This window comes from Pseudophryne corroboree, chromosome 2 (assembly GCF_028390025.1).
Source record: "Pseudophryne corroboree isolate aPseCor3 chromosome 2, aPseCor3.hap2, whole genome shotgun sequence".
Taxonomy (NCBI): Eukaryota; Metazoa; Chordata; class Amphibia; order Anura; family Myobatrachidae; genus Pseudophryne; species Pseudophryne corroboree.
In genome coordinates, this window is record NC_086445.1 from 556391394 (window position 1) to 556410414 (window position 19021).

General features: G+C 39.9%; 1 protein-coding gene across 1 annotated transcript in view; it reads left to right on the forward strand.

Annotated features, from left to right (window-relative positions):
• Positions 1-19021, forward strand: part of EPHA10 (EPH receptor A10) — a 978906-nt gene that overhangs the window by 771580 nt on the left and 188305 nt on the right. The window contains exon 9 of the mRNA XM_063954339.1: positions 4435-4490. Within this exon, the coding sequence (XP_063810409.1) occupies positions 4435-4490 (56 nt within the window). The remainder of the gene's footprint in view (positions 1-4434; positions 4491-19021) is intronic.

Genomic DNA, 19021 nt, shown 5'->3' on the forward strand with positions numbered 1-19021 from the left:
TTTCTACTACTGCAGTTTATTTTTAATGAAATCACATCAGTTTTTATTACGTTATTTATTTTTGTACAATGTGTCACTCCGTGTTATGTTACTGGATATGGAAGGGTGAACCTCCTTTCCACAGAAGACAGAAGATAACTTGGCGGAGACACTTCCAGGCAGAGAGTCCTAAAGAAACCCATAGTTAGTGTATAGTGACCTTAGCACCCATCATCCAGAGGCAGTTGCAGATGAGCATGTGTAACAGACAGCTTCCAATAGCAACATTTCCTGGAGTTTTAAAACAAGATAAAAAAATTGAGATACACATAAATATGATCATTTTACCAATTCTTTTCTCACACTAGATATAAGTTTGCCTTTGGTTTACAGTACTTGATTTAAAAAACTATGGGCCCGATTTAGACCTGATCGCTGCTGTGTGAATTCGCAAGGCAGTCTATTATCGATCGACTGCACATGCTTATGGATTGTAGTGCGTACGTGTGAGGCCAAACTGTGAAAAAACCCAGGGACTTTTTTTAATCGCTAGGCATGCGCAAATCGATTGAGAGGAAGCCAACATTTAGGGGTGGTAACTGGCCGCTTTCTGGGAGTGTCAGGAAAAATGCAGGCGTTCCCAAGCATTTTCAGGGAGGGTGTGTGACATCAGGTACAGCCGTGATCAGACTGATTCTGTCGCACTCTAGGAGTAGGTCCTGGACTACACACAGACTGGAAAAATCATTCGATGGTGAATGAGTTGCGAACGGATTTGCAGCTGACCGGCATACACAGAAATTTTCACAAGGCGTACGCAGACTTGCATGGGACGGGTTTTCACTATGTCTGGGCGGCGACTATCTGATCGCAAACCTCTGCAAATTTGCAGAGGAGCGATTAATTCTGAATTACCCCCAATAAACAGAGCTTGTTTATCAAAGAATAGTTGTGGGATATTCCCCAAAAAACACCAGTACCAGTATCTATATCAACAAATAATGATCTAACCTCTTCCCCATCTGAGAGGAGTAGAAGGCATACAGTATATGTGGTTCTGATATAAGTACTGATGGTGCTCGCCTAGAGTATGGATAAATATTATGTTTTGAGTAAGGAAGAAGAAAGAATACTTGTTTGTGGGGACAATCTTTTTATATTAGTTTGTGCTAAAACATAACTTAATAATATTCAACTTAATACAGAAGAACTTAGTCTGCTTGACCACAAAGAATATGATAAAATAATACTTAAAGGTATTTAATAGTAGGAGAGCGTAATGACAGCGTAGGAATGGAGAGAGTTAAACCTCCTGTGAGGGGTGGACCTAACTGTGATGAAAAGTACAGCCAATGTTAGAGAGGGGAGGGATCAGTATATACAGGGATGTATAGCCTAGCTTGGTCTCTCTTGCTGCTGGTTTTCCTTCCCGCCCTCCTACCCCATTTGGTAGAGGTTTTGGCACGGAGTGCCTTGGCTCTGAATTGTAAGCGTGTGTTATCGTTGGCTATTTGTCGGCGGAAAAGAACGGCAGGTTGTAATTTGACTTGTTAGTTGCAGTTGTTTACAGTATTGGTGTGGTTTAGATGCACTCGCCTCAATTGACTTTTAAGGCCGCTAGATCACCCATCAGGGGGCAGCGTCATCACCCATCCGGGTGGGCAGTCAGCGTGGAGGTCTGAGTCGGGTACCTATTACCTATGTATGGTTTGTGGTAAATTAGGATCGTTTGGGTTTTAATGTTTTTTGAGGTTATAGTCAGTTGAATATAGCCGTTCTTTTTTCTGCCACCATATGCCGGCTGAATCGGCACGTTAACTTAAATTTTACTTTGCAGGTTTTTTCTAATGGTTAGGGTACAATAAATAGCTAACAATTTTCTGCCAAATTGAAGTCTCCGTGTCATTATTTCTTGGTATTAAAGGTATTAAATGCTTTACTTTTGAATAAGGGTCCACACACTATCATTAGGAGGTTTATGTAAACTCATAAGAAACAAACATAAACAAAAAGTACACTTTGTTTCAGGAGATATATGGTTTTAAAATATTGTAGTTGTGACGAGAAATCCAGATCATCAAGACTTTATTTACTCCATGTTCTGTGGTGTGAATGTGTCTAAACTGATCACAAAGTAATAAGTATGTAAAGAGAATATACATTCACACAGTATATTGACATCATGCATACAGTACAGTATGTCACCATATTTAGTAGCATAATTTTCAGGTGTCTTGTGTAATGATCACAATTTGTATGATCGTTAATATAGTCATAAAGGGTCAATGCCTACAGGCCTCCAAAGAACACATATGCAGGGTGCATAGAATTTAGGTTGAACTTGTATGCATATAGAGCTCACTCTGTATATACTGTATGAGTGTATTTCCAAGTCTAACCAAATAGAGCAAATACTAGTACGATGAATTAAAAAAAATTTTTTTAGACATCATCATATAACAATATGAAATGTAACAAACCAGGTCTACAGGAGTAGGGAGGACATTTACTAAGCAGTGATAAGAGTGGAGAAGTGAGTCAGCGGAGAAGTGCCCATGACAACCAATCAGCACTGAAGTAACATCTATAATTTGCATACTATAAAATTATACAGAGCTGCTGATTGGTTGATGGGGCAACTTCTCCACTGGCTCACTTCTCTGCTCTTATCACTTCTTAGTACATGTCCCCCTTAATCTCATATTCCAAATTATTTCAGTGATTATGTAGAATTCAAGGTATAGAAATGAAAGTATAGTAGGGAAAAAGGTAATGTGTCATTACACATGCTTTAGCAGTTCTAGTGTATGGGAACAGTCTGCAGAGGTTACCAAGACAGGAATCGCTCCTTGACACTCTCCGTTCACACATACGTGATCATCCAACTGCACATGCACAGAACTACGCTGGGGTCCCAAAGAAGTGAAGTGATCCCTTCTAACACTCCTCAGGGATAGGTTCCTATTAGAGCCCCTGTCCCTTTGTGTGTTTTTAATACATTGGGGCAATCATTATTTTCTTATTGCCACGATAATCAGCAATAAGAAATTATAATTAATGCATATAGAACCCAATAATAAATATGTCGACAGTATGCCCCTTTTAAAATTTCTAGTTAACCTATAGCTATAAAATAGAGTGATCACTTGAGAAATCCTTTAATTCTCAAGGGGCGTATACAGTATTTATCACAATTTCCAGTTTTAACTGCAATTGAGAAGCATTGTTATATTAGATATTATCACAGGGATTTATTATAATAAAGGTAGTGGGACGGAACGTGTGAGAAATCCCTGTACCAGCAATGTGTCCATATCAGGCTTTCGCAATAGAGAAAGCCTTCACTTGCCAGGGCTCACACTGCACTTGCCCAGTAAGCTCAGATCAATAATGCAGGCAGGAGATGTGACGCCTCCTGCTGCTTTACCATATTAGTCCATGTAAGTAGCAGCTTTATCAATCAACTCCAGCCACGTTTGAATCAGGCCCATTTCCCTTGACTTTGTGTATAGTTGGCAGAATGGTGTTCTGTTGGCCATGAGTCATATAATATACATAAGCCTATATATACAATCCCATAGTTAAGCACTAGCCCGAGTCAGAAGCTGACTCTCTGTGTGCTATTGCACAGTCCCTACTACTGTACGCACTGCAAGCTACTAGTTATCCGATGATCACTGAATTTAACATAAGCTGTAAACTCACAGTGTTTTCCATTTGTGAACGTTGATTCCAATTGAGAAATTACTGTTATTGTTTTTGTATTTATTTTTCCAGACTTTTGTCTCTGGCATCCAAAAATGATGTGAATTAATGTGTGACTAAATATGAATGTGTGACTCTATGTGCCTAAATAACCATTGTATGCAATGTTATATGACCATCTAATATTGCAGAATTGCTGTAAATCTAACAGTAGTATAATTTCTGTGTAAATGAAGGATGCACACCACCACCACCTCCTCCCATTAGGCAGAGCCAGGGCCAGTGCTAGGGTGTTTGACGTCCCCCTACAAACTATAAATTTGCTTTACCTCCCATACATTATAAAGAAACAAGGAAGGGCTGTGGTCACACAAAAGTACCCCCAATTAAAATTACGGTAGCACAAATCGTATTCCCATTACACCGCATGTAGTACCCCTTATTCATTTTACACCACATCGTAGTGTCCCTTATTCAGGTTATGATACATAGTAGTGCCCCTTGTTTACATTATACTACACAGTGGTACTGTGTTTATACATGTTATGAAATTACTGTGCAAGGCCGTGTAGGAGGTGGAACTAGTTACACCTACAGTTACAGGTGGTGGAACTCAGTTCCACCTTTCCCCCCCCCCCAACTTTAACCCCTGGTAGGATGTAATAGTGATAATACCTAGTCACTTTTTCTAAATCAAGTTTTCTGATTATAGCTATTATTGCAAACAAACATTGTTCTCCCTTTCCACAGGCAGTGTGGCTACAGCAAGGCGAGTCAGGATGGAGATGAAGAACTGTACTTCCACTGTGAGTATCACCTTATTATTTGTAACAAAGTATTTGAAAACAAGGAAACCATAATGCCTTGAACAGGGAAAATGTTGGATTTTATTAATTTGTCCGTTAGATCTATGTGGTTGAAGTTCTTCGGTTTCTTGTCAAGTGGAAATTAAGAAAATGATTAGAGCGGTAACATAATGAAACAATGGGGACGCCCTCTGCTGCTTCTGTCATTATAGCCTCTCCACAGACTCAGGAATGCAGGAAGCCTGGCTCATCCTTTATCAGCAATTTCATAGACAGCCATCTAGCATTTTAGATCCGAAAGGGCACTTTAGTACAGTGATGGGATGATTGATAGTGTTCCTGTTCATGGCTCATCATCTGATTGCACATATCACACATCCCAAAGGCTAGCTATACATTTTTCATTGATGTTCCTAGTAGAATGAGGCTGTAAGACTTTGGGCATTTCCTCAAAACCTCAGGAATCGAATCAGTTTTCATGCGAATTGCTATAATGCAGTACAGTACCTGGACTACTGTAGTCCGAGAATCTGCTACTGAAGCTTTGCATCCTATAGGTGTACTGTGTTACCTTGCTTTCTAAATTGACAATATTTAATTATTTTATTATATGGTCATTACAAAAGCACGCGCTCCTATCCTATAACTGTCATAACTAATACCAAGAGCACACTTTACTGTTTGTGTGCCTCACTACCTGTGTTTTGTTAACTAGTATACAACACAGACTTATTGGACCCCCTATCTCCCGTCTAAAGTGACGGGAGATAGATGGGCGAAATTCAAATGACCCCCGGTATCGCGCTGATCGCACCCATTACAGTCGGGTTTAAGCACAGAAAGCACCTAAACTAGACTAAAGTAATAGACGCGGTCATGAAAAGACCTGTTTGGGTGACCAAACATATTTCTTTATGTGCATTTCAGCTCGCTACCCTCGGGGGTAGCGAGCTGAAATGAACTTGTCGCACTCATCGGCAGTAACATTAGAATACTGCCGGAGTGCGCAAGCATGACTGGGAGGGAGGGGGGCATTTGAATCCAGCCCTTAATGGCTAGAACATCCTCCATCAATGCCAGGGCCGAATTCAGGGCCACATTGGCCTGGCGCTGAAATATTAAAGGGCCTATTGTGAGAAATCCGTGAGGTGTGATCAGTGCTGTGTGGGTGTGGCCACAGCCATGTGTGCATGTACACCCCTACACTATCAGCTCTAATGTCTCCCTAAATAGGTAAAAATATAAAAAATTGCATAATTTTGTGAGAAAAATAGAAATGCAATCTTAATAGTTATGCTTTATGGCCGACCATGTGACCAGCTGGTGGATAGTGATCATCATGCTTCAATGGATAGTGATCATCATGCTTCAATGATGATGGGCCTATTTTTATGTGGAGGCCTGGAGCTTCATCCACCCCATTGTTAATCTAAACAACACCCCTTCCTGTGAACTACCAATTTGCAGATATTCTGCCTAATTATGAGTCTCTGTTAAATCTAAACAGTTTTAGCAAACTCTGCATGCCCCATAGTGTACTTGCATATCTTGTGTACCTCTGGGAGACACAACTTGGCTACTACTTTCTGTATGTAAAATGGGCATCTCTGCATGTTAACTCTGCATCAAGTGGATGCACAGTACACACAAAAGAGAACTGTATTGGAGTGTCATGGGAGTGTTGTGGGTGTATAGTTGCAACCTATTGTGAGTCATGCGGATGCCGAGGGGACAACTATTTCAGATGGATATTTTACCCCTAGCAAAGGGTCGGTGTAAATGTCAGTACTAAAGATGAAGATTGTTCTTTCATTTAAAAACATGTGGCGGTGCGATGCACACGCATGAAGACATAAAAATAGTCACATTGGCACTTCATTTAGAATTCTGTCTAGAATGTAACAGAATTAAAAAATACATGCGACTCAGGCCCACTTTATCCATCAAAGTATAGGCTTTATCTTGGTCAGTACTGCCAGTTGTTCCAATAATGCGGTAATGAGGAAACTGTATTATTTACTGTGGTGTCTGCCTCTTTATCTGGTTCCTCTTTCTGAAGTAAGCCTCAACCACAATGCCCAGAACAGCAGATATTTGCACAGAATAGTCTGGCAACATGTCTCATTAATACTAAAATGCTCCACCTCAACATTTTTAACCACTCTCCTGAAGTACTCCCTTGTCGTCATCATTTCCTTCCCCAACAAAACATTTGTAATGTATAAAGAACTACAAGAGGCCATCATAGATACAATTATGGTGGGGCGAGGTGTAGAAAAAAACAGAATTTTGGTTGACATCACCCTAGTATCCTGGTCCGACCACTCGCTGGTCTCAATCCATTTAGATCTCACATATTCTCCTCCCCAACACTGGCATCTCTTCTTCTTCATCAAGAGATACAATCATGAAAAATAGCACAAATGTTTCACAACTGTCAAGATTTAAAAGCTCCTGAAGGCAAAGCCCCCACACTCAGCTGGGTGGCCAATAAGGCTTCCATCCTAAGGGTTCTTATTAGCATGAATGCAACTGAATGCAAGATGCAAGATTCATCAGGTTCATTCAGGTTCTTGAGAAACAAATAGAAATACAGACACATCTAAACCAACTCTTTCCCACATGCTTAATCAAACTCCTCTTCTGGACAAGCAAAAACTCTCATCAGGTTGTGGCAACATTTTTTATGAGAGATGTGGCAAGGTTTACGCCTTCCTAGCCTGCCAAAGTCTAAACAAACATCCCAAAGATAACTTTTGTTAGTGTTTCCACAGGTTCACTAACTTTATTCCTTTAAATTATACTACTTGTTCTACCCGCACGGGAATTTCTGCTTTTCATGGTTGTAAGTATAAATAAGTGTTAAATATTTGATAAATATATAGAGCTGTAAATTTGAGATGTCTTAATGTAAGTAAATATTAATCCATGGTTCTTGTCATTACCCGAGGAGCAGAATAACTGGTGGGGATCCCGCACTGATATATGCTCCTTTTATGTATTTTATTGTATGTCAGACAATATGTGAGCCAACATGACTGTAATATCACTGCTTATATACTGCTTATGTAATATCACTGTTTAAAGAGAATAGTATCATTGGCGGTGCTCCCTGAGAGTTAAATATGTAATTAAACAGTACTCTTGTTTTATAATAAAATATAGCTTCTATTCAAAGTTGCATTAAAATAATAAGCATGCTATTCTTTGGTTTACATTAGTCATCACATCAGATACATTGTAAGAATACACAGAAGATACATTAAATGTATCAGTAATTGATTTGTAACAGTCTATTATATATACTGTGTATCCTTCATGAAGGATGAGTCACCTTGGAATGTACTCTTGTTGATACAGTATGTATGAATACAGTTAATCTATGTATAGATACCATTTTTTTTAAATAAAAGAGTGTTACAGTCAGTGGTCTCTATGATTTCATTCCTTGGATAACGTATTATCCTTCCATCACGTAAGTATCATCACTGTGTTTATTCAACACTATGGGGGTCATTCCGAGTTGATCGCATGTAGCAACTTTTTGCTTCCCGTTGTGATCAACTAGATGCCGCCTATGTGGAAGTGTTTTTTTGCATAGCAAGCCTTTGATCGCTTGTGCAGCCCTGCTCTTCAAAAAAAGTTTTGTGTAAAACAAGAACAGGGTAAGAATTACTTACCCTGTGCGTTGAATCTAGCGTTGCAGGTCCCGGAATTGACATCAGACATCTGCCCTCCAAATGCCTCGATACGCCTGCGTTCAGAGCTTCACGCACAGAAAATGGTGAGTTGACGCCCCGGAACGCCTTCCTCCTGTCAATCTTCTTGCAGTCTCCGCTGCGACTGCTTTCTTTGCTAGCGGCGTCGCTGCCCGGTGACAGCTGCCCCCGGGCAACGACACGCCTGCGCAATGTGGGCACAGCTCATGCGCAGTTCTGACCCGATCATGACGAAGCGCAGTGTGCGATCGGGTCAGAATGACCCCCTATGCACACACAAAACAATACTCTGATTTCAACAGGGTATTAAATTCATATTTTACAGGTGAAAAAATACATACTGTATGTACATAACATGTCGTCTGTTCTGCCTTGGTGATCAAAGGTATGTACCCCAGGTTTCAATGACGGTTATGGCACTGATACAAATGAGATAATTCTATGTATTGAAAAAAGCTTTTTCTCAATTGTAACAATTTCGCAATTTAACCATGTATGGCTGAAAGGCTGAAAAGGAAAGTAAGAGCACATTGTATCTCTCCCTTACTCCCTGTGTGTCAGTTTAAGACACTGGACAGGAAGGTGAGGGTACACAGGCAAAGATCAGAGATGAGGAATTTGATAGATGCAGAGAGAGGAATTAGCTTTTGCTCAGAAGTCCCCCTCCAACTCTGTTGGGTGTACCAGCGCAGAGAAGGGGAGGAGAGTGCCGAGCAATGAGAGTTCCTCAGAATATGTAGCAAGTATTAAATAGAAAAAAATCATAGCACAGAGTATAACCTCTCTTTCTGAGACAGAACACAATCAAGCTATATAGCCTATTCAGCAAATAAGAAAACCTCTTAAAAATAAATAAATCACATCTTAATTTATGTCTCTAATGATGTATACCATGTAAGGCTATTACTAGTTTAATCTTTTAGATGATGGTAACACAGTTCCCGTACAGTATGGTACAGGTATAGGCCAGGAGCTAATTTAAGAATCAGAATGAATTAGTTTCATGGAAAATTAAAGAAAAAAGTAAATAGAAAAAGTTATACAATACTTATCAGATGGTCAGTGCCCAGGGCTGACCCTGTGCACAAGGGTCAGTGATGACCAAGTGGGTTGTGGACGCATGTTTCACCCTATAGGGCTTATTTACCACGGTGAACAAGACTTACAGGGTGAAACAGCATCTCTCGTCATGTTTTTAAACTAATTTTACCTCTTCCCCCCTCATCAATCACAAAAAACTAATTATACACACCACAAAATAGGGATGTGGCTTCATGGGGAGTCCATTAGTCACATTAAACCACACAGTAGCATCTGTTAGTCACATTACACCGCACAGTAGCACCCGTTAGTCACATTACACAGTACGGTAGCGTCCATTAGTCACAATACACAGCGCGGTAGCATCCGTCAGTCATATTACAGAGCACGGCAGCGTTTGTCAGTCACATGTCTGCCAGTCACATTACACAGCATGGTAGCGCCCGTTACTCATGTTACACTGCACAGCGTCTGTCAGTCACATTACATAGCATATCAATCACACTACATCGCACGGCAGCATCTGTCAGTCACATTACACCAGACAGTAGTACTCCTTTCATATATATATATATTTGGGTGTACCTCTAACTGACCCTCCATTTTTAAGATAAGCACCAATTTCTTATCCTATTAGAATTTTGCTGTGTATTTATATGTTTTATACCTCTTAGCCCTTTTTTTTTTGCAATTTTAAATGTATCCTGTACTTTTGACATTTTGAAACCCCCCTTTTTATAAATAAATGTAATTTTATCTTTTTATCCGTACGTATCCTGCCATTTCTTCACACTTATTTTTTTAACTAATTTGACACTGTTGGTTGCTGAAGGCCCCCCCCCCCCCTTTATATATATATATATATATATATATATATATCTAAAAGAAAGGGATGGGGGGTAGCGACCACTGGTGTCTAACAATGAATTACAAAATATTTGAAACAATTAAAACATTTATTATAAATTCACAAAGCTTTTTCTAAAAATGGGATAAAAAGTAATTACACATGTATATAAAAAACATATAAAGTGCAAGATATTAAAGTGCTTATCTGAGTCAGAGGTCAAATGATGTCCAACGCATTTCGTCACACAGACTTCATTAAGGGGCCCTGTGTGATGAAACGCATTGGGCATCATTTGACCTCTGACTCAGATGAGCACTTTAATATCTTGCACTTTATATCTTTTTTATATACATGTGTAATTACTTTTTAGCCCATTTTTAGAAAAAGCTTTGTGAATTTATAATAAATGTTTTAATTGTTTCAAATATTTTGTAATTCATTTTTAGACACCAGTGGTCGCTACCCCCCATCCCTTTCTTTCATAGATTCACTTAATTCAGGGATTTACCATCCCAGTATTATTTGGGGATCAGCAGATGCCCTATATATCGGGAGAGTCAATACAGAATAGCCATACATATTGGGTTGCAGAGTTTTTATTTTCATTTGTGGCACAGTATTTTTCATTTTTTGTGATATATATATATATATATATATATACACTGTATGTGTGTATGTATATATACATATATATATATATATATGTATTTTTTTTTTCCATATAGCAGAAGGATATTTACAAACAGTATTACGTTTTCAATTTCAGGGGATTTTAGATTGCATTTTTTTTTTTTTTTACAAAATCTCTACACTGATGTACTGTACAGTAGTTTATCTAAAAAGTCACAGAGAGACAGAATGACCAACCACAAGGAAAGTCATTCTTAATGTTATTTATTTTACTGAAGTAAGTATTAACAAACACATACCAACATTATAAGCAGCACTTTCATTATTAGAGTCTGGACGAGGGGTGAAGAGAATGACTTCACTTGTGTTCAGCAGCAGCAGCAGCAGCCATAGTCTCTTCTCCAGGAACCAGAAGTCAGTACACAGGGCGGGAGAGCAGGAGGAGGGGTGTGGAACACAGCACACGGGTGGGGAGGAGAGACTCATAGACAGCCCAGCTCTGCCTGATGTGCTTGTAATGTACATTATGTAAGCAGCATAGCCTCTGGCAGGGTAGGAGCCAGGCGCAGCTCTACTAATATACTGTACACTACAGCAGGCAGCATGGAAATCAGTGTGGATGTGGATGGTGTGCCCACAGAGCAACTGCACTGTGTGCTAAGCACCATCCGCCCACACCTAGTTACGGCCCTGCCACTGGCTATAACACTTTTTTGTTTAAAAATTGTATCTATACATAGATTAACTGTATTCATACATACTGTATCGACAAGGGTACATTCCAAGGCGATTCATCATTCATGAAGGATACACAGTATAAATAATTGACTGTTACAAATCAATTACTGATACATTTAATGTATTTTCTTTGTATTCTTACAATATATCTTATGTGATGACTAATGTAAACCAAAGAATAGCATGCTTATTATTTTAATGCAACTTTGAATAAAAACTATACTTTATTATAAAAAAGAGTGCCCGAACAAAGAGAGTTTACTTTTCTGTCTACTGTTTAGTTACCCGCGGAGCTCCCGTAGCAGATACAGTAAAAGGTGGCCGGACCATTCTTGTAGTTTATTAAATAAACACTGGAAGTGCAATCCAAATCTTGATCCGATTATACGTTTGGGCGTTATTATTCACGCAACGCAAGCCATGCATCGGTAATAACGTCATTATGTCAACATCCTTTTTATCCCCTTAGGGAAGTTTATTAAAATTCTAATTACGTAGTTTTCCTATTTTCCATCTGCAGAATACCTATGTTAAATTTAATCTTCCTAACATATTGGGAAGTAAGAGAATTAGTGATTGAGTGAGTGAGTGAGTGAGTGAGTGAGGGAGTGAGCTTTTGCATTTACAGTATACGGTATATATAACCTCCCTCAAGATTCCATACCACCATATGACTTAGCTCAACTTTCCTCAATACAGTTTTTGAATAAGAACATCACCCCAGAGGAACTTACCCAAGTCATTAAGGAGGCCAGGAGGGTTTTTGTGCCAGGCCCAACAGCTATCCCACTGTCTGCTAAAAAATAAAAAAAAATAAAAAAATGGCCATATTCTCTCCCCAATGCTCTCTTATCTTTTTAATGCAATTTTTACAAGGCTTTAAGTTTACCAAGGCCACCAACAGAGCTAATGTTGTTGTGAACCCCAAAGATAATGTCACAGAAACAGTTTTGGGTTTGGTGCACAGCCTTTAATAACAGCAGGACAGATGTTCAAGATGAGCATCACTTTGGCTGGCCAAGCATGTCCACCACAGGCAGTGCACCAAACCAAAACCTGTTTCCATGACATAATGTTATCACCACATACCTCGATAAGTTGGTAATAAATTTCAGCTGCTGATGTGCAGAATTCTGGTCATTCTATGCACCTCAATGTTTGATGATGATGCATAAATCTGATCATTTTACACACCTGTTTGACCATGTTTCCGCTAGCCCTGCCATCTTACAACTGATGTTGGGACAGTATGACTGATATGAGGCACAGTCTAATGGCCATGAGGGGAAGCCAAGGTTTACCTGCACTGGCCTGCTGGGAAATTAGAATGAAATAAAGAACATTACATATGTGAGAGGTCTTGTTACCTTACTTATTGAGCTGCCCTCATATTTAATTCATCCTAGCCAAGTTGGGTGTATCCTGGGATGCCTGGCTGTGGACAACACCAGACGTGCTATGCAGTGAACAGAACTGTTTCCCTGATCTGTTGGTGGCTTTAGGTGACAAGAAGGCCTTTGTTAGCTTTATAGCCTATTTTGCAACACATGCTTTGTGATGTTGATTTATCAGGTCCTTTAGAATAATTTATGGCCCACAAACAGTTCTTTACCTCACAGATGTGGCAATGTCCTGATCCCTTAATGGCTGGCTCAGGGAATCAGACATTTTTAACATGTTTAATCTCCTTGATAACCCATTGGGCATACTTTAGACCCAGCAGAATGGGGAAAGATACTGTATGTGAACATCTTTCAAAATTGTTGCTATGTGCTAAGACTTCAGAAGGAACTTATAAGCTTTATAACCAGTCGTTTCTTGTTCTGACATGCCACTATGTGATCTTTCCAAATATCCCTGATCAGTGATAGATGGGTTGCCTTCAGGTTGGCATGATGTCCCATGTGTGGAGGAATTGTGAACTTTTGGGGTGAGGTCAACAGCCTCATCACTCATGTGATGACTATTTGTATGCCTTCCTGCCTGTATTACTCCTTACTTCTCCACACACTCTCTAATGATCCCATTACAACATCAGACAGATAAAAGTAGTAAGTGCTCCAATAAACTGCAAATGTTATACAATAATATTCAGATTTAGTGACCAGATAAACCAATGCAAACAGTTAGTGCCGTAACTAGACATGTAAGCGCTGTGTGCAAGAAACAGCAACGGCGCCGCCCCTCTTTTTTACACATTACAGCAGCAGAATTCCTCATTTTACACATTACAGCAGCAGAGTCCCTAATTGTACACATTACAGCAGCAGAGTCCCTCATTTTACACATTACAGCAACATAATCCCTCTTTTTACACATTACAGCAGCAGAGTCCCTCTTTTTAAACATTACAGCAGCAGATTCCCTCATTTTACACATTATAGCAGCAGAGTCCCTCTTTTTACACATTACAGGAGCAGAGTCCCTCATTTTACACATTACAGCAACAGAATCCCTCTTTTTACACATTACAGGAGCAGAGTCCCTCATTTTACACATTACAGCAGCAGAGTCCCTCATTATACACATTACAGGAGTAGAGTCCCACATTTTACACATTACAGCAACAGAGTCCCTCTTTCTACACATTACAGGAGCTGAGTCCCTCATTTTACACATTACAGCAGCAGAGTGCTTTATTTTACACATTAAGCAGCAAGGCCCATCATTTTACACATTACAGCAGGTTATCACTGGGGAGAAGGGGGGCAGACTGTCAGCTCTGCACAACGGGCGGGGAGAGCGCTGCTGTCACACAGGACTCTGCCGAGAGAGATACATTACCCAGCTGCTGCTGCTGCTCATATTCCCCCACCATCCTCACACAGTGGCAGGACGCGGCCACCCCCCGCCATCCTCACACAGCAGCAGAACGCGGCCACCCCCCCTCCCGCGCCATCCTCATGCAGTGCCAGGATGCGGCCACCACCACTTTCATACCCTGCACTGCACAGGACACGGGACTGTGAGCCTCTTGAAGCCTCTCGAAGCCAGTGCTGCCACTGCCTGCTGTCATCTCAAGGGCGGCCAATCGGGGACAAGGCGTACAATGCGCTCCAAGTACAAGTGCGCTGTGTGCAATGCACACTTTGCACACATGTAGTTACGGCTCTGCAAACAGTCCAAGATTGTCTGCTGCAGAAGGAGAGGTGTACAACTGTGTTCTGCTGTTCACGAAGTGAAAAATGAAAATGCTGTGTATGGTGGAAAATTCTTGTAGTGTAGTGAAAGATATATATGTTATATAGCTATATGAAATTTGTGATTTACAGTGTTGAGCTTGCTATGACAAGTCTGTAAGGGTTAAAGAGTGAGCAGGGAGATTAGACAAAAAAATCAATATGAGTTTATGTGAATCAGAGGGAAAATTGAATTCATTAGTTATACTAAACAGAAGGAAAGTATAAGATGAATGTAATGAGAGTCTAGCAGCAGACAGGAAAAGGGTAGTGAACTAGTCAGAGGACAAGTGAACAGAAAGTTGAGGTTTATATTTAGTTGGACGCAATTTGTGCTTAAATGGTAAGTGTAAATTGTACACAAGTATTATACAATTTGCAAGCCATAATGAGCTGGGAAAATGACAGGGGCATTTTTAATACGGATGTGATAAATATTTTTCACACACATTGGCAATGTGAAAATAAATATTTTCACACAAATGTATTAAAATTCTTTTGCCTGGAGACGGGTTTGGATATGAGCCCATCCTGGCGAAGAGCTAAAAGCAATGTGACAGAATAACAATATCGTATTGCTTCCGGGTTTGGGTCCCCGGCACCCAATTTTAATGCGCAGACGTCGGCATGAGCATGCAACATTGGGGGCCAACAGAAAGGGAGCCTGAGACTCCCTCTCTGACAGTAATGCAAATTAGTGCCCCATACACTACTCTAGGGTAACATCTGGAGATGGTGTTATCCTATCAGAACCAAACTCCAACATGCATCACATTCTGGAACGTGGTAAATCTTGCAGCTGTCGGAAATGTATGGGCCGCTGCAGATATTAGAGATATCTACTGCGTTACCACCATAGTACATACTAAATATTTGCAGGTATGCCCCAAAATCATGTTTTCTGCGGGTATCCTGTAATTATTTAATGATAAATAGGCCCCTAGATGAGGCCGGATCTTTAGGGGTATCATATGCGCATTTTCGGACATGGCGGCTGATTGTCATCATCATCATCATTTGATATTGCACCATAGTTTCCTATCTACTGACAGGTACACATACATCTATGCACCAGTCTTCATAAGTTACATTTGCTCATATTGTAGTTTGTCCACATACCCTCTCCTTCCTCCAGTCTGTCTCTTTATTTGTAAGAATCAGCAAGCAGTTGTAAGAGTAAGATGTGACTGACTGTTCCAACAGCTGCTGATTATAAGCTGCAAAACAAACTTGACTCCTACTGTAGCTCAACATAACCCTCAGAATGAGAATAGACTATAATGTCAGTTTACATACAGTAGTTTCAATTAATTAGTGTTGTTAAGACGCAACAATGAAATGAATGAGTAGGGAAATATGACATTCTATAGTGGAATACACGAGATAAGCAACTGTTTGCTGACTGTTAGGAAATGTTGCTGCTAACATCAGGTATAAGAAGCATCTCAAAGGGTCTGCAGTTGAGGAAAATCTTTCAAAACGTAAGCTAGAAATCTTTTGAACTGTTAACAATGGGTGCTGCCTTGTCGGCATCTATACTGAATGACATTACAACAATAAGTCATTCACCTAAAGCTTGGGTGTTGTCCTTGGCTCACAGTGGCTGCTTGCTTCCAACATCCATACTGGGTACAAATTTTTAGAAAATTGCTGCACTAAAAATAAGATTGTAATTGTAAAAGTTAGATTAGAGAAAGAACAGTAAGAAATGAATGGCAATAGTTTATGATACTGAGTGCACAAATTAAGATTTTGCAGTCTTCTGTGTAAAATATGTACATATTCCAGAGGTGATCGGAGATACAGTATATGTAACAGAAGGATGGTATCAGGATCCTGGTGCTTGGGATGCCAGTTGTCAGAATACTGACAGTAGCATCCCGATGTGCAGGATCCCGACACCAGTTAGGTAAGTATCTTAACCTTAATCCCCAACCCCCCTAACTCTCCCTAGCCAAAGCCTGACCCTAACCCTCTCCCACAACCCCCTCCGTAGACTAACCCTAACCCTCGCACCCCTGCAGCCTAATTCTCTATATTTTAACCACTGGATATCTATACCATCCCTTATTAAGATATGTGTTCTACACAGATATCTATTCCCCTTTACAGTTTACCCAACACTTACATATATTCTTCTTCCAAACAAATTTTCAATCCCCAAAAAAAGATAGTTGTGTGACTTGATCATATCACCCCACTGAACTTTTGTTTCAATGACATTTTGGCTGGACCTATATGCAATCTATGGCATGTCACATCATGTATCAAGGTTCTTTATATTGTACTTTAGGTGCAGGCAGTGCCTGTTTATTTGTTTGAGGGCTAGTTATTAAGGGCAAAACCACACACAAGGACTAGTTTAAGTACCACTGCAATATAACAAAACCTGAACGCAGCATACTTTAGAGATATTTCCTTTGTTAGGCTAACTAATGCTACAGATGGAATGTAGTCACCATCCCGGTGGTTGGGATCCCAGCGGTCAGCATACCAACCCCAGTCCCCATTTTTATCAATAAGGACTGAATTCTAGCAAAATTTACTAAGCTTCAAAAGCTTAGTTTGACCTAATTATTCTGACCCCATGAAAGGTTTATTGCTGGAGGTGCAATTTCTGATCACTACTCAACATTCCCGAATTGATACAAGGTTGTTGTTTTTTAGCATCTACTGCAGCTGTACAGTAGATTCCTTTGACAGGCACAAAAAATTAGTTTTTCTTAACTTAAGGGGTTTAGCAATAATTTGCTTGAAATCATGTGGATATAAAATAAAAAGTTTTTAATAAATTAGAAAGGAAGGTTTAAGTTTATTAGCATTGCGGATTAAAAGAATTGTAAGGTTCTGTTTGCGGTTTAAAACACAATGTAACTTTGCTATATCTGCAACTGGTTGTCAGGAATAGATATTTATGCACATACGCCTATGAAGGGCTCCTTCCTCCCTAAAATGGGACTGGTGGCATTTTTACATGCTCCAGATCGAGCAATAGATCATGAAACTTAGCAAAACCCATTATTGATGTCTACAAGGAAAGTATGGCTCCGAAAGTGCTATAAATGGAAATTACATCCTCATGTATCAGTTCACCTTCCTTTTCTGGACAATCCAAATTAAGTATGGAATTTAGCCTAAATATTGCACTTAATTTGACATCTATCCAGGCACAGCATTATGCGAGCAGTATCAGTAAAATGTTAGGGGATAATGACTGGGGCAACAGATTGGGCACTGTGTTATCCCAGAGAAGCCCTAATAGAAAGGCGATATTGATACATTACTCAATGATAAGAAACTTGGTAGATTATAATGAACAACATACAGGATTGGGGAAATGGAGGGAAAGACTTCCTAGTGTCTCAACTGAATTTTTATTGAGGGCATTAAAAACTTCAGTAAGCACTCTCCCAGCCTCAACGTGCAGGGAAATGTTTTTTAAAATATTCCACAGCGCATATTTGTCTCCATAGAGACGGTGGGAAATGGGGTTATCAACATGCTCAAAGTGCTTAAAATGCGGAGCAGTCACAGCAGATCTGTTCCATTGTTTTTGGGACTGCCTCCCATAAAGAGATTCTGGAGGAGAATAGGGGGTTTTATAGGAACCCTGGAGAAAGAAAATTTCCATATTACACCAGAATGGGCGATTTTTGGCATAACTCCTCCAGGAGGAGGGAGTTTAGATGGTAGAAGGAAAATATTATTGGCAGTTTCGGCAGCGGCAAGAAAAGCAATACTACAAATGTTGACTCAGCCTTTAACCCCCCCAGTGTCACTTTTCCTCGATAAGTTATATTTTATTTTTCGTATGGATTGGGTAGAGACATCCCTCCAGAAGGATAGAAAGGGGAAGATTTTTGGGGATTGGGGGGAATATATAACAATTTTATCCCCATCCATCCAGCTTCGAATTCAAGAATGCTTTAAAAATATGGTCTGAGCGAGAGGAGGGAGGGGGGTTGGAGAAAGGGGTGAATGTAGGGGCCAATGGTTTTGACTTAACGAATTCCCAGCAGTCATGCAGTCAATACGTAGAATGTGCCTTACAAGAAATCTATTTAAAGCTTGAAGTTGAATACACTATATGGGTTTTAATTTTTGTATTGTATTTCTTGAGTCTGTACAATTGTGTTTGTGATTTTAATGATGATTTGTGCAAATCAAGAAATTTGGAAAACATAAAAAATAAAACACAATGTAAGTATGATGTATGCAGCCACATGCAGAGCTTTGCTTCCACACAAAATCAAACTCAGTCAGTCAGCAAATGTTTAAGATACTGCATGTTGTTAGCATTCTGTATGGTGTCTGAGACTGTCAGTTTTCCTCACCACTCGGCATGAAGCTTTGACTTTGTGGGACATCTCTGAG